At 41.5% G+C, this 25255-nt stretch overlaps 1 protein-coding gene across 6 annotated transcripts in view; it reads right to left on the bottom strand.

Moving 5' to 3' along the window:
- Window positions 1-1836: 1836 nt before the first annotated feature.
- golga4 (golgin A4) overlaps window positions 1837-25255 on the bottom strand; it is a 27252-nt gene continuing 3833 nt past the window's right edge. For 2 of the 6 annotated variants that reach the window (XM_037781519.1, XM_037781520.1), the window contains exons 3-26: window positions 24055-24156; window positions 21128-21196; window positions 20692-21018; window positions 19766-19813; window positions 19597-19653; window positions 19395-19493; window positions 18724-18871; window positions 18397-18587; window positions 17079-17162; window positions 16596-16743; window positions 16126-16304; window positions 15711-15809; window positions 15446-15601; window positions 10882-14663; window positions 10631-10752; window positions 10217-10347; window positions 9447-9512; window positions 8946-9032; window positions 6595-6615; window positions 6327-6395; window positions 5911-5986; window positions 3643-3728; window positions 2679-2765; window positions 1837-2545 (exon numbers count right to left, since the gene is read on the bottom strand). In XM_037781519.1, coding sequence (XP_037637447.1) covers window positions 2531-2545; window positions 2679-2765; window positions 3643-3728; window positions 5911-5986; window positions 6327-6395; window positions 6595-6615; window positions 8946-9032; window positions 9447-9512; window positions 10217-10347; window positions 10631-10752; window positions 10882-14663; window positions 15446-15601; window positions 15711-15809; window positions 16126-16304; window positions 16596-16743; window positions 17079-17162; window positions 18397-18587; window positions 18724-18871; window positions 19395-19493; window positions 19597-19653; window positions 19766-19813; window positions 20692-21018; window positions 21128-21196; window positions 24055-24156 — 6249 coding nt within the window. In that variant the 3' untranslated portion in view covers window positions 1837-2530. The remainder of the gene's footprint in view (window positions 2546-2678; window positions 2766-3642; window positions 3729-5910; window positions 5987-6326; window positions 6396-6594; window positions 6616-8945; window positions 9033-9446; window positions 9513-10216; window positions 10348-10630; window positions 10753-10881; window positions 14664-15445; window positions 15602-15710; window positions 15810-16125; window positions 16305-16595; window positions 16744-17078; window positions 17163-18396; window positions 18588-18723; window positions 18872-19394; window positions 19494-19596; window positions 19654-19765; window positions 19814-20691; window positions 21019-21127; window positions 21197-24054; window positions 24157-25255) is intronic. The other 4 variants (XM_037781521.1, XM_037781525.1, XM_037781522.1 and 1 more) reach the window with 2 other exon arrangements.

The raw sequence follows: 25255 nt of genomic DNA, 5'->3' as shown, positions 1-25255 counted from the left end.
CCTCTTACTCTTTTGACCTACTCTATCAACCCCTGGTGTATTGTAAAGAGGACATCCTAGGCTTTCCAGTGATATGGCATGTGTTTTTTTTAATCAATTTGAATGTATTCTTGGTTTAATATCCCTCTACGGCCATAATCTGTTCATTTTTTTAGTCTTTTCACACTGAAATAGTCCTGTAGTCCCACTACAGTGGACAATAAAAAATAAGTTTAACAAGCCTAAATTGTAAGATTTTCTTTTAACTCCTAAATAGGAAGGAAATCACACAAAAAAATAAATTGGAAGACACTTTTTTAGTCGGCTCCCAGGAGGATATTACAGCAGTGGTTCCCAATATGTTGGGCTTGTGTAAGAAAGCAATGCCTATACTTGCAACCCCCTTACTGTATGTCCACCAGTTGTGACCAGTCAACCAAAGAATGGTATATATATACTACTTTTTAGAGTCCTGACACATAAATCAACAAGAATTACAAGAAAAATGCAAAAGGAGCGTCTGAATATTGTTTTTTCTGCTTTTCTCATTGTCTTGTGGGGGTCCCAAACCCTAGGGTTAGAACCACTGTCTTACAGTATACTATATACATTGTGCAATAACATCACATAATATCATTTCATTGTTATATGTATGGTAGATCACTATAAAGTTTAGCTCTGAGAATATCTAGTAAATGTACAGTGGACGTTTGTGCAGAAATAAATGCTGCAGCTCCTCCAGACCAACAGAGGTTTCCCGTGTCTTGTGAAGTGACGGGGCTCCGCAACGTTATCGTCTGCAACCAAAACTCCGGTGTCTCCCCTGTTCACTCCGGCTGCGGTCGGGAGGATCAGCTAGGATCCGCAGTGATTCATGGAGAGACCTTCGTCTGGTCAGCTAACATTACTGCCAAGCAGCTGAAATATAGAGTGATATTGTGGTTTTAGCTGACGTGTGTCGCCTCACTGTTTTGACGGATGCTCGTTCATGTCTATGTAGAGCGAGCACAAGCCCGACGCTGACTTCCGTTGACTTAACGGCCACAGGTGTCGCTGTTAACAAGCATTTCTGATTCTTACAAACAGTCCCTTTAAAGTTAGGCATAATTGAGGGCGTGGTCGCTTTGAGTGACAGGTGGGTGCCGGACCATTTGGGTCAAATTAAATGATTTATGGACTTATTACAGGCCTGCGACAGCCACAGATACCAGATTTATTTCCCTCTTTTTTGGCAGAGCATTTCATTTATTGATTGCTGTAGCTTAGTGGGTAGAGCGGGTCGTCCTTTAACCACAAGGCTGACGGTTCAATCTCCGTCTCCTACTGTCTGCTACTACTCTCCTACTGAACCCCAAGTTGCTTCCCGGGCACTTCACAGCAGCCCACTGCTCCGAAATGCAAAGGATGGGTTGCAGAAAAGGTTTGGGAACCACTGGGTTAAATGCAGAGGTCAAATTGTATGTAGTCTATGTACCTGTATATGACAAATGTAATAACGTTTTTAAGTTGTTTTTCTTTAGATGTAAAGACAATTTAAACAAATATAACAAGAATGTTTTTAAAGATGACCAAATCTAGCTTTAAATGAGGTTTTCCATGGTCCAATACCTGTATGTGTCCTCCTTCATATGGAAAACTGCATGTTTGTTGTGGAGGAAAGAAATAAAAGTCAAACAAAAGGTTTGCTGAAGTATGTGACCCACTACCAACAGGATCTTTAAAACCCAGATTTGTTGTGATGTCAGCATTCCACGTGCGTCTCTATCAACAGGTTGTTATCATACAGACAGGCTAAACCAGGTAATGAGATAAGCTATTGGATTTAACATGTAATAAGGAGAAAGGAGTGACAAAAGATGTTCTGTAAATAAGATTTTATTTGTTAGTCTGAAAATGTATAGCAAGTCATATAGTGCCCTATAGTACAGTCTTAATTATCATTATACAATTTACAGTTTTTGTGTGTTTTTGTGACGCTATGTCAGTGTAGTGACAAAATATAAAGCATAGAAAAGCTGTGTTACACAAACAAGGTCCAGAGGCCGGTATATCTTAACATGGTGCGAGTGCACAGTTAAAGGGTTGTTTACAGTTTTACAGAGGAAGTGATTCAGACAACAGCACAACACAGTACCCTATAAATCACCTGTCAGCATCAATAACGTGATAATGATATAATTTATTGCACAAGCCAATCTGTATAAACACATTTCTAAAATAAAAACAGAAACAATTTCACTTCATCTAAAACGTATAAATTAACAAACTTAATTTCAGAGTAAAACTAGATTTGTGGAAGATTGGTGTTTCTGGCATACTCTCTAATTCCCTCATACCTTTAGATATGTTCACGCATACTGCACCACACGCAAGCACTCACTCACACACTCACACTTATGCCCCAGTGTGTGCTCAAACACACGTACAAACACACATAAAAATGACAAGAAATGCAGAAAGAAGGGCTTCATCAAATCCATGGCAGTCTTCCCCTTCAGCAGCAGCAGCAGCAGATTTTCATTCATAAATACCTGAATCATTCACATCACGCTCATCGTAGCCAAGGCTGTGGAGGGACAGATATTGAAGGAATTCAATTAATCGTGCAATCATCAATGATGTATTTTCACATCATATGTTTTAACTGCAAGAGGACTGAGGTCATGAAAGTATCCTCAGCAGGTAAAATAGATGCTTACAACTGGTTTTGTGTCCTCTTTGTCCAAAACCTTTTGCGCTTGGTCTGGAGGAAACTTGAGCATGGATGTAATCACTTTGGCCATCGTCTGTGGATGAGGAGCAAATATATGAATGATGAATTGATTCAAACTAATCGAGCTTGTTCTTTGATAATTAAAGCCCAACAAGACAAAAAAAATAAAAATCAACTCCAGGCCTATCTGCCAAGGAGCATGCATTTCCCCATAAACACGTGGGATAATCAGAAACAGGGCCGCTGTGTAGGAAACCTAACCGCCCAACTAACACTAAACAAGGCCAGCATGACTTTAAATGGCAAATCTGCGTCATGCAAGATGTATGTGCTAGCAGGCAGCCTGGGGGACATCCTCGGCACTGGGGTGGTCCGCCATGCTGCCATAAAGACTAACTGTTTGCTGAAGTAGCTGCTGGGACAATCCTGCTGACTTTAGGACCATGTCAACAGCACTGTTAATTAGGGACATCACTGTTAATTTCACCCAAGAAAACTGGACACAACATGACTTTTATATGGCGTCCTAAACGGTCACACGTTTTTTGTGTTTGGCGGGCGGAGGTCATTGGGTATACCGCGCATAAAATGGGATGGACTGACTCTCCGATATCATTAGTTATTATTTCAGTGCAATGGTTTTAAATGATCTCCTTTCAACTTAAAAAAAAGGATATACAAATCAGTGATTCTTTCCAAAGCAAAACACTGCTGTGTCACATTTTAAGATATGATGTAGATGTAACCATTTGCAACATGAAAAACAGCAGAATTATGATTTAAATAGCCTCGGATTGATGCAAATGCACGTCGAAATATCCATCCATCTATTATCTGTAACCGCTTATCCTATTCAGGGCAAATAGGAACTAAAAAACTATCAAATTTAAGCATATAAACAATCACTTTTTTAAAAAGTATAATATTGTAAGAAAATAAAAAAAGCATACTTTTGTTTCTCGTCCCATCATGTATTCAAACAACACCTTCCTCAGGTACTCATTCTCAGTAGGTTCGCTGCTGTTGTATACCGGTTCTGTGAAAACAAGCACAAACAGCCATTTAATCACCTGGACACCTGGTCAGCCACACAATAATGCATACTCGAGTAAGACTGTAATAATCACCTGACATATACAAATAATATTTAATGAAGAATGTAGATGATTTAGATAGTTAAGCTTCTCTCTCTTTCATTCCTCTCTGGTACTGTTACTGTGCTACATATATGTGAATATGTTTTTAAGCTTAAGTTTAAGTACCATTTTGGACAGGTCTCTCTGGTAAAAAAAAAGATGATGTAACTCAAGAGACTTTCTGCTTAAATATAGTAAAACACAAATACATAAATATAGCATTACTATAAGATCTAAATCAGGATTCACTTCTAAAAACAAAATGTTTCTTGTCTAGTTTTAAGACTAGCGATGCCTGTCACTGTCAAATACTCCAGCTGAATTCTGACAACTCACAGCATCATGTTTGTGTTAGCAACCATACTGTATATAAACAGAGCCACTTTCTGCACAGGTATCAGTTCAAATTAAGCACCAACTGTAAGCACAGGAAAGAATGGCGAGGCTCAGCATGAGCGCATTAATACCACAAGACTCAGAGAATGAACGTTTTACTTCCACGCCCAAAGCTATAACGCCATTATCCCTCTAAAAAAGCTCTGAATGGGAAACTGTGTTGCAGCATGGACAGGGCTGGTAACACTTAAGACTACTACTGCTGCTTCTACCACTGAAATATCCTCCATCAGGTCTTTTAATATGGAACAACACCCACACGCTCTCCGCTTATCTGGAATAATCATTTGGACGACACAGATGCACCGAGAGAGGGTTTGTGGGATTAGAGGACGGGAAAAGGTGATAGAGAAGAAGTGCAAACAACTCTTTGATCTCTTGTCTGGAGTAATGGATCACCAATAAATCCCAGAGCCTTTGTCCTCCTGACCCCTTGTTGCCCCAGTGGAGCCTACCATCCCATCCCACATATAAACAGCCCTCTGATCATCCCTTTCTACCTGAAACCAAAGCTCTGTGATTTAAGTGGGCTCAACAGATTCATAATGAGAGGAAGAAGACGCTTTCACTACTGTAAGTAATCCAAAAGGAAAAACAGGTATTGCATGTGTATTGGAAGTAGAGGATTTGAGAAGTCTGTGTGGGAAACGTTAAGACCAAAAATCTGCAAAACCCATTAAATCCAAGGATGGCTTCTTCACTTCACCGCCCCCCCCCTTCTGACAGCAGATTCTCTTTATTACACCAGCAGGGAAGCTCGAAGAGGAGGGTCGAATTCACTCAATCTGCCCCATCTCTCGCTCTCTCACACACCACGCTCAGTTTATGATATACTTGGGGATACGGCATTGACCTGCAGTCAGCACCCAGAGGCTTACCGTAACCACAATGCGTATATGTCTAGCCCTAACCCTTACTCTAGTCTAACCTTAACCAAACCTTAATTATAACCGCAGCTAACCAGTAACCCTTAAAAATCACACTTAGTTAGCTAAAATGTCCTCAAAGCATAGTTCAACTAGACCACACACCCACACACTTCTCAGGATCTGCATCTCTTGTTCCATCTCTGAATCCATGACGTGACTACTGGTAGTATGTCAAAACACCAACTCTGAGATCCTACAGAGCAGCTAAGCTATGGTGACAATATCTATACAATTCATATAAATGTATAAGTAAGGGATAATGTACAGCGAGCCAGTTGTTGTTGTGAAATAAACCCTGACAGGGCGATGCGACCCCGACGCCCTGAAGGAGTTTATTACACAACAATGACCGGCTAGCTGTACATTATCCTGCTTATTACACGGCTACTTACTTAAGAAATCAATAATTTGACACAAAAATGGTCCGAGATCAGAAGTGCGTCCATAGCAACGTTCCGTTATACATAGCAACGGTCTGCTATAACGAAATAACAGACCATAGAACGCCGTAATTGACCAATCAGAATCAAATATTCAACAAAGCCGTGTAATAATCTTATGTTAAGTGTTAAAAATCCCTATTACACAAAAAAAGTGATCTTATGCTGCAGGTGTATTTACTGTAGTGTATGTTATGTGTATGTTTCCCATGATATTGCACGGTGTTTAAGCATTTTGCATGGCATCGTTGTTGTGCTGAGCTAAAGGGAAATTGGCTCAAGAAGCAGAACTAAGTGATTCATGGTGTTAACATTACCTTTGAATGTGCTCCCGAGGTGAGTTACAACAGTGGTTCGGTGGAAACATTTAATCTTGTCCTCAAGCGAGTGAATCTACCGTGGAGAAACACACACACACACACGCATGCACAGATTAATCATTTAAGAAAAGGTTAAGTTTGACCCCAGTGGGTTCATTCTATGCATTAGCCTAATGGTTCTATGGGACATTATCACAGCATTTTGGGGAGCATCCTCGGGGGGATGTTTGTGAGAATGACGACGTGTGTGAGAAAAACTGTGGGAGGCGTTGCTGTGATTGTTTATAGGGTTAAACCAAATGTAAACAGATGTGCTTTGTAATTAAGTTGATGCAGCAGGAGAGCAGTAGCTCCTCTTGCTCGAGGCCACAGAATCCTGGGAATACGCTGCATGAGATTCGCCCGACACTCACTCTCTCAACAAAGCCCTGCTCCTTCAGCCGAGCCTCGCTCAGCAACGTCGTCTTCTCGGCCAGCTGAGCCTGAGGTAGAGAAGGACACAACATTAATGTCAGTGAGAAGTGGGAGCTCTCTGGGGGAACAAGTAATGCAATGCACAAAGAAAACATGCATCACTGAAAGACACATACAGTACTGTCTATCAGTGATGCATGTTTTCTTAATCAAACAACTGTTTTACAGTGGTAATGGACTGGAATGATATGGATCCTAGTAACATACCTGTAGTTCTTCTGCGCTCATCTGTGCCCAAATAAAGAAGAAAAAAATGGAAGATACTGTATGTTAACAATAGAATAAAAAAGATACACAGTTATAATATTAATACATACATTCAGTCAGTTATGGCGTAATAAGGATTAAATAAACAGTGCAGTTTACCTTTAAAGGATAAGTCTACTGATATTCTATATTTTTGTTATTGTCAATAAATCCTATTTAAAAAAATAAAATCAACAACAGGTTGATCCCACTAGCAAGTATTGTGTTTAAGGAGCAATGTGTAGGATCTGGCGGTATCTAGCGGTGAGGTTGCAGAATGCAATCAACTGAAGCCTGTCCCGTGTGTCAAGCATGTAGAGGAGCTACGGTGGCTGATGCAAAAACACGAACGTCCCTCTCTAGAGCCATTTCTTGTAAGAGTAGCGTAGGTCATTTGGAACAGAGGTGGGAAGTGAGTGGTGAAGCAAGAGAGAGAGAGAGAGCGGCAGGAAAAGTAGCGAGTAACGTTATCGACTCCGGCACAAACAGGAAAAGTTATCAAAGTTTGGTTTGTCCGTTCTGGGCTACTGTATAAAAACATGGAGGCGCAGCATGGCGGACTCCCTGAAGAGGACCCGCTCCCTATGTAGATATTAACGGCTCATTCTAAGGTAACGAAAACACAACAATTCTTATTTTCAGATGATTATACACTAAAGAAAATATACTTTAACATCAATTTCTGCCGGTAGATCCCCCGAAATGTTACACATTGGTCCTTTAACGTATTGTGTTAAAGTATTGTGCATCCAAAGCCTGATGTAGCTTATTCCTCTGTTCCACAAAGCGCCATTGTTGTCCATAAAACTATTAAAAACACATTAATGAGGCACTTCGTAGCACAGGATGACATGTTCCTTCATTGAGATCAACATGGTAGCACTGTAGTTTATTTTGAATCAACCCCACAGACACAATAATAGCTAGCTAGAGCACCAAATCTGTATTAATCCACCGCTGAAAATACCAACAAATAGGCAATTTAGTCTGGTTTGAGTAATGTCCTCTAAAAGCTGCAGTGCCCAGCTGTTTTAGGAAATTATTTAGTATTTATTTATTTTTTTTTTAAATGAAACCATATAGTTTTGAGACCCGTTTTGGGAGCCACATACAGGTGGAAGAAGTCAGAAAGGTCTGAGAGATGGACTAACACACTGTTGGTTTTGGTTTTAAATTCTATTTTTTGACAATAAAATGATAGAATAGCACCTGCCTTATCTTTTAAATGCACAGTACAATTAAAAAGCCTGTTCAGGCCCAGTTTAGTCTGCACAGACAGTCTAAACTGGACTTCATAAAGAGTGTTTGGTGTGCTGTCTCTATGGAGAGACACACTGACCCACTGTCTAAATGAATAATGGTTTGTGAGGCCCGTAGTAAGGAAAGGCCTCCCTGAGCATGAACCCATACAATCCACCCATAAAGTTATTACCTCACCAGGGAAACATGCAGCAGAGAGAGCAGCGTAATTCTTTGTGTTTGTGTGCATCTGGACAAGGTAGAAGAATCAGCGCAAGGGGTCTCATGGCACCTCAACACCTGGGTAAAATGTCTCCCTGGAGTACTTTTGTCCTACCTGGCCCCTCTCCAGTACGCACATCTTGCCTGCGAGTATTGCTGTGGTATAAATCTAAGGCGGAGAATCACCTCGTATGATGATAATTGAGAACAGGGATCGAGGCTGGCTGCTGCCCCGCAATCTCTGTTTTCCGAAGGGGAACATTCCTGAGTGATTCAAACGAGCTTCACGGCATCCGGCGCGCTTTTGGAGAGCAGCCACACGACTGGAGCGAGAGGCTGATCAGAGCAAAGTATGTGAGCAAATTGTCCCTGGGCTTTTCAGGCGGAATCCTTCAATTACGAAAGCAAGACAAAGGAAAAGATAACCGATATCTGCCAAGTCTGTTAACCTTGATGTGAACTTTTAAATAATAAAAAAGGTATCTTAAAAAGGCCTCGAGGTACGGACACAAAAAGGCGTCTGGATTAGGTTGTCATTCAAAACTAGTAATGCTTCCATCAGACAGACTTTTTTCCCCCGAGGAGGAGAAGGAGCTGAAAAAAAGTGATTCATACAGCCATTGTTATTTCATGCAGTCATCGTAAAGTGACTTCACAATGGCTGATGATTTCAACAGAATCACTATACAGATTTAATCTAAACCTCCAGTCTCGTATATAATGGACTTTAATGGCTGCAGGTAGGATTTTCTACATCTGTGAAAAGTGTTCCCGATACATCAACCATTTCTGACACCAATCACAGATGTGTGACCAAGTGAATACGTACAATGGGTCAGAAATGTTTGTACCTCAGTGGTGTCGAGGCCCTTTGCTTGCAACTCCTCCAGTTCTTTCTGAACCTGCCACACTCTGTCTCCCATCTCCTCCTCTCGACTCTGAAAGAGAAAGGGAGAAAGAAAGAACAAAGGCTGAGTCATTTCCTATGTTTCATCTGAGCATCACAACTCAAGTATGTCGGTCTAATCAATGCCTTATTGCAGACTGCCCACCCTTCATTTCGTTTGGAGACAGTAAGGGAGACGATTTTATACCAGACGCTGACTGTTCTTAAGTAATCATATGACCGGTTTCCACTTACAGTACATATCATTCAGCAGGCGTTCATTGATGATTAAGTGACGTTTTGTCAGACCAGTGGTTCACTCAGGGAAGATATTTAGACATATTGTGAAGTAGTGGAATTGATGATTTGATTAAAAATATATATTCACATTAAGTCAGCTATAATAGTGGTTCCCAAACTTTCTCACATCAAGGACCCCTAAACTGACACAGATTAAACCACGTACCCCTATTTGATAAGATGTTGTCCCAGGGTCCCCCATCTGATAGGATTTTTGCTTTGAGATGGTTTTCTACAGAAAGTGTATAAAAACCATGATTAAAATAGTCATTCATTCTGTTATTGTGTTACTTATAGATGGAATTATAGTGGAAAATAATTATGAATCCCCTTTTTTCCGGGGGCCCCCTAACCACCCTCCCTGGAGGTGCCCGAACGGCCACTTTGAAAACCACCTGAACAATGTTGTGATCAAGAATGTTCGAAAACTAGTTAGCAAGTGAGCAAAGAAGTTGAAACAGTTATCTTAAAGTGATAGATGAATGATTGAAATAGTTAAATAATATCAGTTTATGATAAATTGAAATAAACACATTTGGAGTTGTTGCCAGTGAAGGGGTACTTGAGTTCATCCGACGGGGTGGTTGGCCAAGTCTGAGAAAAAAGGTTGGGAACCACTGCTTTACTCTCTTGTAGTGTTGATATGGATATTTACTGTGTATTTTCTGTTTCTGTGCAATGCCTGGATAACCTGCTGCTGTAACACAAGAATTTCCTCAATTTGGGATCCATCTAGCTAATCTGATGTCGGACTCTGGCGGACCATTTTTGTGTAAAATTATTGATTTCTTAAGCAACCCCTTACTGAGGAAGCTGCCAACTAGTGCAGTGAGAGCTTCCAAATGGAGGGTTAATTTCCTTTCCCGGTAAACCTACTGTATAAAATGGGGTGTTGTTTCAGGAAAACATTTTTTCAGCGTCATCGTTTTAGAGTACCTGTATAACCTCTTCATATTTCTGAACAGTTCTGTGCAAATCATCCTCCTTCTGGCCAATCGCCTTTCTCAGCTGACTGGCTTCTTCACGATGGCTAGTGATGAGCTCTTCCTCTACAGTCTGGGCCTTCGCTGTGTTCGAGGAAAGGGAAAGAAGCCAGAGTTAGCACATAAAAACATTTATATATTCCAAACCGCTCAGTCACACTTCCCATCTGGAATGTCACACGATTTAACCGTAGAGGAAACAAGGGGAACACGGCAACTCAGACTTTCCAAATGAAATGATCCCTTAATTTTGTTTCCATGTAGTTATGCCCCCCTACTGTTGTACATGAAAGTCAATCACATTCACTTTGAGTTTCCATTTTTGATTGCCTAAAAACCAAAAAAAAATGTTTTTCTCCCTCCTCACCAATGGTCTCCTTCACCGCTGAATCAAGTTCCCTCTCTCTCAAAGCCATCTGTGTGTTGAACTCCCTCATTAACTGCTTGATGGTAGAGTTGTGCTTCATCTCCGCATCCTCCAGCTCCAGTCTATTAGAACAGATAGCAGAGGAAATGTAGTAAAATTAGTAAAGACACCACAAGCACGTGTTTAAATACTTGCAACCTCTTGATTTGTCATTATAGATTCTCATTATCAACTTGACATCATAAACTTACTTCAGATTTTTCTCATTCTCCTCCAACAGCTCTTTCTTCATGTACTCCAGGTCGTGATCGTGCTCCTTCCTCAGTACTCGCATGTCTTTCTGCAGCCTGACGAAGTCCTTGTGGATTTTCTCTTTCTCGTTCTTCACCTGACTCAGATTGTTCTTCAGAGACTCCAGAGAATCGCCGTCCACTTCTTGCATCGGAGAGTGGTTTTCCATCTCGGTTTGCTGCATGCTGCTACGTTCCACCTTCACCTCGGCCTCAAGTTCTGGTTGATTTTGTACCTGCTTCATAGTCGCCTGCTGTTCATCGAGCCGGGCATCCTTCGCACTAATTTCTTCTTTCAGGTGCTTTATTTCTGCGAGCAGGTTTCCAATCTGCTCTTCTGCTTCTTTGAGCTTTTCCTTGATTTCGTGCAGCGCTGATTCAGTTTCTTTGAGCTCCCCTTGTTGTGCTGCATCTCTCTGAAGTGAAGACAGCTTCTCTTCGTACAAGTTTTTCACTTCCTCTAAAGACTTTTCTTTCTGGAGCCTCTCATTACTCAGAATCTGTTCGATTTCTTTCTCCTGCTCCTCCTTGAGCTTGACGAGCGCTTCCTCGAGTGTTTTTGATTTCTCCTCCAGTGTTTCTGCTTGTTGTTTGCCAGACACCTCATTGCTCTTGATTTCCTCCAGGCCGGTCTGAAGAGCCTTGATCGCTTGCTCTTTCTCCTCGAGCTGCGAGGTTAGCTGTTTCTTAATCTGACCGATTTTCTGCTCAGCTTTCTTCTTCAGCTCCGATACTTTCCGAGCGCTCTCTGCGGATAGCTTCTCCTCGGCCGCCTTCAGACTCTCCTCTTTGCTCTTGATGATCTCCTCTTTCATCCTTTCAAATTCCTCCCTTTGACTTTCAAGCTTGTGTCGACACTTTTGGTTGTCTTCCTCGAGGGAGCGGAGCTTTTCCACCATCTCCTGCTCCAAATTACCGTTCTGGGTGCACTGTAGCTGGGTCTGCTGCAGCTGCTCCACCAACTCTCTCTTCTCATCATCCCTGATGCTGTGCTGCTGTTTGAGGTCGGCCGTGAGTTGTTCGCACTCGCTCGTCTTTAAGGCTAATTGCTCCTGAAGCTCACCGAGTCGACCGATGCTACTCTCCAGCGCCGAGGTGAGCCCGCTGACCTTCTGCTCCTTCTCGCTCAACGCCTGGTCCATCTCGGACTTGCTGATGGACTGATTGTCGATACTTGCCGTCAGCCTTTGAAGGGCTTCGTTCTTTTCGGAGATTTCACGCTCCAGCTCACCAAGCCTGGTCTGCAGAGATGTGATAGTGTTGTCATTCTGGGTGAGCTTCGTCTCCGTCTTCTTTTCATTCTCAGACAGACTGATCCTGAGTGCATCTGCCTGCTCTAACACAGACTTCCTCTCCTGCTCTAATCTCTCAATGTTCTCCTCCATTTGAGCAGCAGCCTGTTGTCTCTCTCTCAGCTGATTTATGGCTTCCTCCTTCTCTTTTATGCTACTCGATAGCTGATTTTTCAGGTCGCTGGCGACGCTTTCCAGGTTACTGATGTGCACCTCGTTTGTTTTCATGCTTTCCGTTATGAGTCTGTTTGCTTCGCTCAGCTCCTCGATTTTTAGAGCTTGAGACTGAGAATGATTCTCTTTCTCGAGCGTTAAGGCTTTGACGTGCTCCGTGTGAGCGTTTACCTGAGCAGTCATCTGTTCTAATGAAATGCATAGATTTTTATTCTCCTCTATCTGCTGGCGGAGATTCTCCTCTAAAGTGCGAATTCTATCTGCTTTAGTGAGGATGACGTTTTTGAGATTCACTACCTTTTTCTGGCTACAGAGCAGTCTGTCTTTCAGCTCTTTCAACCTACATTCAACTCTCTGACAGAGTTCATCAGATCCAAACTCCACTTTAGCCTGAACCTCCTTACAGTGATGCTCCATTTGGTTTCTGATCACCGTTAACTGCTGATTGAACTCTGCTTCCTTGGCTCGCAGCTGAACGGCAGTTTCCTCACATTTATTCTGCAACTCCTCGCTTTCCTTACATCTGGACCCTTCCAGTGCTTTTCGCTGCTTCTCTGCTTCCTTCAACTTTCCCGACAAGGTCTTGAACTTCTCTCTGCTCTCTTCCTTCATCGTGTTGAGCTTGTCTTGGAGGGAGTTTCTCTCGTTCAGAGCCTGATTGAGGTTCCTCTCCACTGACTCCATTTGCTGTTTGATCAACGCTTCGCCCTGAGACAAACTTTCGAGCTTGACCGCTGCTTCGTTAAGCTCTTCCTGCAGCTTCTGCACGGTGGTTTCTCGGATTACCAGGTCCTCCTTTAAATTCTTTATATCGCACGACGCCTGCTCGTTTTCCTCTTTGCCTCTGCTGAGCCGCTGAGACATTTCCTCCAGCTCCTGAGCCTTCTCCTGTAGTATGTGTGAGTGTTTTTCCGTTAACTCTTCCTCCTGCTGTCCTAACTTCTCCTGCCAACGGTGCTCCAGCTCCTCGACCTCATGCTTGTGTGTGTCGTGTAGCTTCCCCACTTCCTCCTTATGGTTGGCCTGCAGCTCTGACACTGTACTGCTGAGGCCTTGGGAACTTTTTTGGGCCATCTCGACAATTTTCTCTTGAACTTGCTGCTCCGTCTGCTGAAGCTCTCTCTCCTTCTTTGCGAGTTCCTTCTTCATGTTTTCCTCATTCTGCTGAAGCTTTTTCTTAAAACTCTCGTGCATTTCTTTGGCCTTGTTTTTAAACTTTTCCATTTTTGTCTCCTGTGTTTTCAGCTTAGCTTCCAGCTCAGTTATGGCGTTTTTCATCTTCTTCTCGTGGGCAGCCTTTTCATCATCCAGCTGTTTCTTGAGGCGAGTTTGCTCTTCCTGCTTAGTGTTCAGCTCTACAGTGAACGACTTCTCCTGCTCCGAGAGCTCCTTTTTGGTCTGTTGTAATTGGTGCTCAAGTTCTTGAAGCGACTTCTCTTTTTGTTGACAGTCATTCTTTGTTACTTCCAACTGATGCTCCAAATCTGCCAAATCCTTCTTACATTGATCAAGATCCTCTGACATCTTACTTAACTGTGCATTGGAGTCCTTTAGGCTCCCACTTTCCAGCTGGGATTGTGATAAACATTGTTGCAGCTCCTCCAGCTCCTTAACCTTGACATTTAATGTTTGTACAGTGGAATGTGACTCATCTTGTAGTGTTTTTTCTCTCAGGACTTGTTCTTTAATTTCCTTTTCCTTTTCCGTCAGAACAATCCTCAACGCGTTAAGTTCCTCCTTCAGACTTTTCTCTACACCTCCAAGTGACTGCTCGTGCTCCTGTTTGATATTTGCGAGCTCTACATTGTGCTTTTCCATGTGATCCTGAAACCTCTTCTCATGTTCCTGCAGAGCTGAACTATGAGCATTCTCGGCTGCCGCCAACTTCTCCTCCAGAAGCTGTTTACTCTTCAAAGCCTCAGAAAGTTCAGCGGTAACTGCCTCCAGCTCGGCTTGCTTTGCATCCAGTTTCTCCAAAGTCTTCTGGTTCATGTCTTCAACGTGTGCTTGGAACTGCTGTTCTTTATCTTTCAGAAGAGCCTCCACTTCAGCTCTGTGTTTTTCCTTGAGCTCCTCGAGGGCAGCGTTATTCTGCTGGGCGCCCTTGTGCTGGGCGCCCTTGTGCTTTTCCATCTGCCCCCGGTGCTTTTCCTTTAAAGCAGAGATTTGCTCTTTGTGTTTAGCCTTCAGCTCGTCCAACTGACTGGAAAGTTCACGGGACAGACTGGATCCATCTTGTGAGATCTTCTCCAGAGAGCTCTCCAGCTCCAATACTCTCTGCAATCACATACACGTAGGTTGTTAGATCATTTTGTAACGCCGCAACAGTTTCACAGAATACTATAAAAACAAATGGTCAATAATTAAAATATTTTTAACAGTGGGATTGTACTGAATCAGTGTAGTTATCACCAAATATTCAAAGCTTCAATATGTGGTATTTCTGTGTAATAGAATAAAAGCCTGTTTCAGATTTCCTTTACACTATTATAGCAGTTGTATCTACCCATGTTCCACGTGAAAAAAATAGATTAATACAAATATATTCTTTATTTTATGTACATGAGTACAAAATGATAGGTAGGTACAGTCATCATTAGTAGTATGATTTTATATAAATCCATCTTCCCCTCCCTATGTGTGTGTGTGTGTGTGTACTTCGGCAGAACGATTTTGAAAAAATATCTAATTGCGATTATTTTGCCTGATATTGCAATTGCAATATGATCTGCGATATTAGAAGTCAGGATCATTTTTACATATTTTGTGATGATGGAATGATTTTTTGCAAGGATCTGTACCAAACAAAGATGTTTTCTTAAGTCTGTAGAATATGATGTGTAGGCCAGGACATCTCTGCAGCACCACAATATTTCATTTTAAATGGTATTTTGACTAAATACATAAATCAAATAATATAAATGCTACTTTTGTTCACCCATTAACATGGAAATGAACAAAGATTTTAGCCCCAAAGAGTTCAGTCAGCCCTAATTAATAGGTCTAATATTATCCTAGTAACTAATTTATTTTATTTTTTTTTACAAAAAACAACTCACAGTTCTTGCAGCTTCCAGCTCCAGCTGTATCTCTTTGACCCTGTTATCAGCTTCATTCCTCAGAGCCGTCTTCTGTAACTCTACGTCCTCCAGAGCCAGAGAGGACTGCTGCTCCCGCTCCTTCCCTAACTGGGCAAACTCCCCTTTGCATTGCTCCTAAATACACAAGCAGCACAAGCAGGTCACATCAAAATGTACTTATTTTTCATCTGATTTACTTGATTATGTTGCGAAAATTAAACAAATGAAAACCTTTGGCACATACCACAGCTTTGTTGATTCTGGCACTCATCTCTTCTTCTTTAGCAGCCAAAGCTTCATTGTGGAGTTTTTCCATTTTGGCGACCGTTTCCTCCGATGATCTCTAATAACATTAATAATAATAATAATAATAATAATAAATCAGATTTATATAGTGCTTTTCTATGTTCTCAAAGACAGTTTGCAGCACAACATACATTGTAAATATCAACAAAATGAACCCGTTTTTTTCATGTAAACACTAATCAATGAGTCAATGTTACTACTTAGCTTCTATGAAGTGACTATAACATGTCATATTCAAAGAAACACAACCAAAATAGCCGACTCAAGGGGTAATGCCAGTAATATGAATGTACTAATGACTTCTTCAAAATGAAAACAAATGCATGAGTATTCAGCAGACGTCACTTCCTGACCTTCATGATGGTGACGACCTCCTGTTTGACTCGTGTGAGTTCCTGCTGCAGAGTCCTCCTCTCTTCCTCGCTGGCCCTTTCGACCTCTTTCACTTGCTCCTCCAGCTGAACCTGCAGCTGCTTTCGGGCCTCGTCCGCCTTCTGAGCTACACCCAGCGCCCGCTCAAGTTCCTCAAATGCTTTTGAGAAAAAAACAACACATCATTATAATATCCCAAAAAAATATTTAAATGTACACTGACAGAAGTTGTAAGAGGCCCCGGGGTAGACCCCGAACACGTTGGAGATTATATATCTCATCTGGCCTGGGAACACCTCGGGGTCCCCCAAGAAGAGCTTGTAAATGTTGGTGAGGAGAGGGACGTCTGGTGAGGAGAGGGACGTCTGGAATGTCCTGCTAAGTCTGCTGCCCCCGCGACCCGACCCCGGATGAGCGGAAGATAATGGATGGATGGATGAATTTCACTCACCTGATTTCTCAGCCTTCTCTTTCTGTTCCTGTAATTCTTCTTTCTGGGACGTAGTCTGCTGGACCCTGGAGCGGAGCCGTGCGACCTCGTCTTCTTTCATTTCCAGAGTCTCATGCATCTGGCGCTTCGTCTCAGCGATGACCATTCCCTGAAAGCCATGAAAAATAATCAACCTTTTAACTGTATGGTCGGTCTGAGCAAATGAATTGACATTGAAAATTGATCTTGATTTGATAAGTACTATCTGTGTATTTTACACCCTAACTCAAGCTCAAGTGTCTGTAATTGTTCTTGACTTTAAGTGCTTTCAGCATTCCTCACACAGATCTCATGAGCTGCTGTCCGTCCTGCGGAGCTGGGGTCAAAGTTTAAGGGAAACGATATGGGGCTTCATGGTGTCTGACTCAGAGTAAAAAAACATGTCATGTCTCATACAGGACCTTAAATCAAGATGTGACTAAAGCCGAAAAACTCCTCGCTCACCTTGTCCTGCTCCAGTTGCTCAATGAGGTTCTTGGCATCGCGCAGCTGAGTGATCAACTTAGTCTTTTCCGTTGTGTGCAGCTCCTATAAACACAAAATGTTTGACACAATTACAAATGATAATGTCACGTACTTTACACACAGCCATTTCTGATTTGATATGCTTTTGGTCAGATAACTTCAAAATGTTTTCTGCACCACCCAGGATGCCTCACCCACAAGCCAAACAACCAGAGAGTGTACACAAGGCCAGCTAAACCAACAAGCCGACCCAAATTACAGCCCAGTTCAGCAGCAGTGGCGTGTAGTAGCCGTGTCTCTGTGGCACTGCTGTGTAACTAGTGGTTACTAAACAGGAAATGCTGGGATGTCCGTATTTCTGTGTTGTTTGATCTACGCAGCCTTTGGGTTAACAGGTTCAAAAATTCATAGATTTTTTTTTTTTTAAATGTATAGTTTTACTGTAAATATACAAAAAACAAGCCAATACAATACTCTGTCAACCAGACTGCAAATAATAAATTCAAAAATTCCTGAGCTGAATGTCTGGAATCGCAGACAGATGGTCTGTTTTATGGGATATTTGTCTGAGGCAGATGATGAGCACAGCACAGCCCAGCAGTTCCAGGATGCCTTCATGCTGCTTAAGAGGGCTAAACGCCTGTTAACCTCTGCTTTTCCCGACACAGGAAGGGCCCTGTTCCCAAACAGACGGAAGATTCAACACAACATTTACGGCAAAAAAAATGTCAATCAAAAGACAACACTGACGAGGTGTCTATTATCACAGTGTCTGATGTTTGTTATCAGACGCTGCGGAACATCAGAGCAGCGATGGACAAGCTGAACAAACTGAACAAACCGATCATACTACTGAAGCAAAATGTTTTGAAATCAATGAAAGCACCGGTTCATGTCATGTCAGCGTGATATGACATGAACTCCCTCCTCGTCCTGGAGCTTCGCCAGAGAATTTGGATGTTCGGACTCTGAGAGCCACAGCAATCCACTGTGTCATTGAGATAATTTGAGTTATTATCAGTGGACCGTAAAGCCTCTGGCAGATATTTTGCAGCACATTATTACCCTAAACAGTAAACACACTGTCTTCAGGCCAGCCTCAATTTAATCAAACCTCTTCATAATTACAGTTTACCGTCACATCAATTTCTAGTGAGTGGCTGAAGGAAACTGCTACTTTTTAAGTAAGAGTGTAAGCAGATATCATCTCAAATTTATAGATAAATTTGACTGCAAAATGAAAGTATGACCATGGTCACCACCCCAGTATCATTGCCATTAAACACATGTTAGCCACCTTCATCTTCTCCAGCTCCTGCAGTCTCTCCTGCAGCTGCTCCTGCAGAGTTTCGTTCTCGCTGCCCAGCTGGGCGCTGCGCTCCTTGTGTGTTCGCATCACTTCTTTGCACTTCTGCAGCAGGTTTTCCTGCCTCGTCACTCTCTTCTGTAGAGCCTCCATAAGTTTGGTTGGATCACTGTTGCCCTCTCCTGTCCAGAAAATAAAATGCACTGGTTAAAAAAAATAACATTAAATAAGAAAATGATTCTCATAAAAGACTCATATACATTAACTTAATGTTTTGCTTCAAACCAAAATACAAATATACATAAATAATCTGTTTACTCTCAGTGACTTCAGGCTCTACTCCGTGCTCCTTCAAAGGACTTTGTGTGGACGAGTCTGGATCTGCGTCTTCAGATTGAGGGCCGTCACCATCAGGTGGCAGAGCGGCGCCAGAGACCACCTTGGCTCGTTTCTTCAACAGAGCAACCTGTTAGAAAGAGCAAAAAACCACAGTTAGTGAAATAAACATCTCACTACTTTTGTTAAATACCCTAATCTGGCATTATTCCATGCATACTTCCTTTAACTTTTAATATACATAATACAACTTGTTTTTGCTTTTATTTGTACTGTTTTGCAATTATTGCAAGTGCATAAAGGACACTGACCCAATTTCTAAGGTTTAAGTTAATATACCACAACATAAAATATATTAAGTTGATCATGTCTCTGATTTAATGTAAAATATTGCCACATTTATTAGTTGATCAGTGCAGTAAAATTAGCATTATTAACTTCTTTGGTTTCTATCTTTGTTAATCAGCCATGTTTATTCAAAGTACTGTATATGAGCACATGATTATATTGTATATTGTATATAAGCACTGTACAGGTAAAGACTAAACTTCTGCCCAACTTTGTAAATCCTGAAAGCTGCAGACTTTGCCCCACATAAAAAAAACAACCAAAAAACATATCCATAATGCAACCATCCATGTACCAACACTCACCTGTGTTTGGAGTACAGTGATCATCTGGTCTTTCTCTTCCAGCGCAGCATCAAACTCGTCTTGTAGGTGTTTCTTTGCCTGCTGGTCCATTTGAAGCTCCTAGAGATCATTCAATATGTTCACTCACACGTAAATATTTCATCAAAGAGGAAGACAGATATTGACCTAGAGAGACAACAGCATTCATGATATATCGCCATACCTCGCGCAGCTCCCCTATCCTGCGGAGAGCTTTATCTTGACTCTGACTGAGGATGACCTGAGGGGGAAGGAGAGCAGAAATGAACATCAGGATATTACATATTTGGGAAAAAACATAATACCGTATCAAAAATAAAATATTAACCAACATGGTAGTTATAAGAAATTACCTGTGTTTTTTCTTTATCTCGTTGTACTGTTCGGTACGCAGTAACCAGCTGTAAGGTTAAGAAGTGGAGGCAAGTAAAAGGGGAAGAAACAAAGAAAGAAAGGAAGAAAGAACGTAAGAAAGAAAGAGGAAATAATTAATGAGGATACATCAAAGTAGGGCTGCCTCCTCTTAGTCGATGAATTAATCATTTTGGTTTTTATCGGCTAAGATTTCTTTTGTCAGCTTGGTGCTTTTGTGTGATTCTTTGTGGAGAAACTCACAGATCTGTCAATTAAATCAACTAATCGATTAGTTGACAAAATGAGTGTTAAAGCCCTGACACACATGAAACGGACGTGAGGAAAGCAAGCCAACGAGTAAAGTCAAGAGGGCAGAGAGGCTTCACATCTTCATCTCATCTGATCATTCCAATACACGGATAATTTCACAACTACACGGCCATCAGGAATGAAACTAAGTGGTGAGTGAGAGTGGTGTGAAAATGGTCGGCAAACGCCGCTTTGTTTCATGTACGTATCATAACAACGGCTTGTGTATCCACCGTCCTTGGTCTTCCGGTTTTCCTTTTTGAATGACAAACACAGAATACCACGACTGGCTGGTGTGGGGAGTTATTTCCTCGCACGCAGGCGCAGATCATATGTGCTAACTGCCCGTTGGCTGTAGTCTTTGCGGTATGTTCAAGTGCAGCTTTTTGGCCAAGACAAAGGCGACATGAGGCGACGCAGCTGGAGGCCTTCGTCTCTGCTAGTTCTTTGGTGTCAGCTTGGTTTGTCCCCAGCTTTAGACGACTAAGAATTTCTTTGGTCGAGGACAACCCTACATCAAAGTAACTATAATTATACACGTCTATGGCTATACACTAAACAAGTGGACAACTATACATTTGAATCTTCTGGGAGCTGTTCTCTGTGTGACTCTCACCTCTGAGTACTTCCCTCTGTACTTCCCCAGGCTCCTCTCCACTCTAAGCAGTCGGTGCACCAGCTGCTCTTTGGAGAGCGTCTCTGCGCTTCCTGGTGGCTCCTCGGCCTCACTCTCGATGTCTGAGGGGGGATCGTATGTGGGGGCGCCCGGGGAGTCGTTTTCTCCCAAAGGCGTCAGGGATTCACGCGATGAGCTTCGGACCAGGTTTTCTTTAGAGGGGGAGCGGAACAGGTTTTCAGCCCGAGTGGCTCCACCGCGAATCAACGACTCCATCGAAGGAACTCTTAACTGCAGCTTCTGTGCAAATGACGGCGTCTCCTCTCTCTGTCAAGAAATTGCATAAAAAGCTAATTTCAAACAAAGAATGTGCAAAAGCATTAACGTCAAATCTCGCATTAACATTAATGAAGATCAGATTGGTAATAAAACGCACGTGAGGAGAAGCACTTCCATCCCCGTTGATGCTACCTCTGGGAGATCTCGCCGGTCCTTTAGGGGTGCTCTGCAGATAAAAAGACATTATGAGAGAAAGGAAAAGTGCGCTAGTGGACTAGTGGCTAGTGGTGGCCAGTTAGTCATCCACACCCAGCGTGGCTCTCCCTGATTACTCTGGAGGGAGCAATATTAGTATTGCTGGGAGCAATGCAGGGGCAATGGGTACCCTCATGCAACTTGGAAAAAACAGAGGGGTTAAATACATAAAAGAAGGCATCTCTACTGTACATTAAACAAAAAGGGTTAAAACTAGACTACAGAACAGCCATGAGGTCAGAACAAACAGACAGTTAAAAGTCAAGAAGGAGAGCTTGGTATTTGAATTAAAGATGCTTGGCAGTGCCGTGTGCAGCTGTATTACAAGAGCACGAGAGAGTCGTAACTGAAGATAGTGAACATTTAGCAGCTTAGTTGGTTTAGTTGTTGACTTGTTAGAGGCAGGATCACAGTAAGCAAATGTTCTCCTCCCTTGTCCAGCTCCGAGCTACTCCTTCCTCTGGATGACTGTGCAAAACATTTATGTCCTGTTTCTTGTGGAAAAGTTCTTAATGAGACGGGAGTCACTTCCAGGATCTGTTTTAGCTGATTATGCATCAATGGGCATTGTAGTTTGTTTTTTTTTGTGGGGGATGGTGAGCTTTAAAACCAAATGATTAAATGTATTTTCTGCTGCGTTTAGGGCCAGTTGTTTGCTTCAATGAGTGTGTGAATGTGTGTCAACGGACCTAAAATAATATGAAGGCTGATTTAACTGTAAGTGTTGCTATCTAGAGAGTATATTGATGAAGATTGTAAGAAAACTCCTTATTTAAACGAGCCGATACTTGATTGCCTTCATACTCAGGTTTATGTGAATGAACAGGAATAAAAGGACCAAATTTAAAAACTTTATACAGCATACAATACTTACTGACTTCTTTCACTACTTCACCATGTGTGTCTGTCATCCCATGTAGATGCTCGTCACCAACCAAGACTTGAATGCTGATTCTACTGTGTTTCAGTGCTGCACGTCCAAACACTTCCCAATTCTCACAGACAACAAATGACTGACTATATTCAAAGTGGTTGTGAATCCAAAATCCTCACAATAGACAAAATTACAACTGCCGGCTTCATCAAGTACCAACACAAACATTATTCCAAGAGACTTGGATAATTCTTTGAATAAATCTCTTGACAAATGACAAACATAGCTGTCAAAACAAGTTCGTACTTCCAAAATAAAAAATGCAAAAACCAACAAAATGAGTGAATGAACAAGATAGTTTGATGTTTGATGGGATTACTGTCATTGGATTGAGCGATTAAACATTTGTGTTAATGTGAGGACATGTTTGAATAAGGCGTAGATGGAACGTGACAAAGACGCTGTGATGGATTTATGATATTTGTGGTTAATCACAAGACATGACAATGACACCGGTTGTATCTCTAGCTGCAACACATTCAGATTCTCCAGACTGTGGAGCAATAAATTAGAGCTGCACTGATTAATCAATCAGTTGTCAACTATTAAATTAAATCGGGAATTATTTAGAATAATTTTTAAGAACAAAAAAGTCAAAATCTTCTGATTCCAGCTTCTTTAATGTGAATATTTTCTGTTTTCTTTCCTCCTGTGTGACAGTAAACTGAATATCTTTGAGTTGTGGACAAAACAAGATATTTAAGGACGTCATCTCTGGCTTTGGGAAATACTGATCAACATTTTTTCCCAATTTCCTGACATTTTATAGACCAAACAACTAATCGATTAATCGAGAAAATAATCAACGAATTAATAGACGATGCAAATAATCATTAGTAATAGCCCTACAATAAATCACTGATCTTTAAATTATACTGTTGTATTATAACTGTTTATATATAATTATATATTTTCAATTCAATTATATTTAGCCGAGGTGTAATAAGTAAGGCATACAATCAAACATTAATTTACCTACTTAAGTGTCTAATGTTATTACAAAATAATCATATCACTGTACAATATTAACAGTACTACATATAAACGGTCGGGGTAAATAACCTAAATCAGCATTTGAAATTAGATTTTTTTTTTTTAAATAGATATACATTACAGGAACTGCAGTTAATTAATAGTCCAAACACAAATATCTATTTACATAAAAAAAACACATTTCACATTACAGTAACATCAAATATACCTCAAACATTTAAACAGACAAACAAAAATGTTAGCAAAATGATTTTACTGTATGCATTTAATATCTGTTTGATGACGAATTGTTTCAAATGTCGTTTTCCTCTCGTCTTCTTACTGCCTCCACATATGAACACACACATCATCTAGTTTTTGAGCTCCACAGATGCATCTATAAGGGTACTCTGGTCTGTTTGTTTATTTGGAAAAGTTACTTGACAGCTTTAAAAAAAAAAGCCTCCCATAACTTGTAAAATGAAAACTTAAACTCTCCAAATAAACAGACTTGTGGGGAGAAGGGACAAAGGCCATCAGGCAACATAACAGGGTGTCTATGAGGCAAGCAACTAAGGATACCTAAAGACAAGGGGGGCAATCTTCAATTCGGTGACAGATTATAAGAAACTGAAAGGTAGGGCAATAAACCAACATACGGCAGAAAGCATACAAGCTTCTATCCCACAATGGAAACCATAACTCCCATTAGATGCAGGGTTAGCCTAGATATGAGATGCCTTCTTGTTTGCTAAATCCAAAGGAAACAGGAGACAGAGAGCAGGGAACAAGCTGTCCCTACTTGGGCCACAGTCCTCTACCGATTCCCCAAAGGCACGGAGACAGGAGGAAGGAACGGGGCAAGAGGAGGAGGAGGAGGCGGAGGAGGAGAAAGATGAGACAGGAAGTGAGGACAAACTCACCACACTGGCTACCTGGGCTGTTTTGGGTTGTTTTGAATGGTCCAGAGCAAAGATAGTATACTCAGAGAGAAAAGCGGGCTCGGCTATCATCCCGGCCAGCATCTGACCCCCGTCAGTGCAGTAACGGGACGAAAGGTAGGGAAAGGAGAGGAACACAGAGAGCAATGAGAAAAACAACACCATGAGTGTGAAATAGCGCAGAAGGGAGTGTCTGGCCAGATCGCCCAGACGAGGCTGGCCGAGAGAGACTGAGATGGATGAAGAGAGAGAGAGAGAGAGAGAGAGAGAGAGAGAGACTACATGGGATAGGAAGAAAAATGAGAAAAGCAGGAAAGTGAAACACTCAATCAACATTAATGTTATGAATAACAGTTTGACATCTCTGCATGTACACTTTTCAGTTATAATGTTATTAAAAATCTGCTAAATCTGCCTCCGATGAGCAAAAATACTTTCAGAGATGTCAAAGTGTTAGAGATTTGTGAGGTGAAAAAAGATGCTGCGATGGTAAGAACCCTCTAAGTTGATGGGGCCGAGTTACAACAACACATATGTGCCTCCAAAGGATAAGGGAGAAAGTCCAGTATAGAAACCTGAGCAAAAAGGGGCACGGTCACTCTTCCAGTCTGCGGTGTTGAAGTGTAGAGAACTTATTCGTCACGAATAAGCAATTAAGCCCATTTTTAGATCTAACGATCAAACAGCCAAGACTGTAAACATCCATATCCGAGCTCTAAAATAGATTAACATGCTGTTGCATCATCAGTCTCATATTCATGGTCGGTACCTCATCATTACCGGTCTACCTCGGTCTAATGAATCAAAGACGTCTTGCATAAACTTGCCCATATTATCCACGGGGGTAGGGGAAATATTGCAACAAATCAACAGAGAAAGAAAAACACAGAGAGAAGGATACATCAATTATTCATACACGTGCTGAAATATGGTGTGCTCGCCACCAGTAAAAGGCTCTTCCTAATGTATCTAAATGAGAAGGCAGCACTATAATAAAGAAAAATAACTATGTTGTGTCATTAAACGAGCTATATATATATATATTGTATGATATATGAAAGACCATATTATAATGTAGATGAATATCTAAATGCCCTCTATTTTATCTCAATTTCGACTTCATTGTCCCGTGTGATAATACATGCAGTTAAATGGAGGGAAAGCTTAACAGACCGTACCTGTA

This window comes from Sebastes umbrosus, chromosome 10 (genome assembly GCF_015220745.1).
Source record: "Sebastes umbrosus isolate fSebUmb1 chromosome 10, fSebUmb1.pri, whole genome shotgun sequence".
In the NCBI taxonomy this organism is placed as follows: Eukaryota; Metazoa; Chordata; class Actinopteri; order Perciformes; family Sebastidae; genus Sebastes; species Sebastes umbrosus.
Note: the sequence above shows the minus strand (reverse complement) of the source record. Positions and strands in the feature narration are given on the sequence as shown.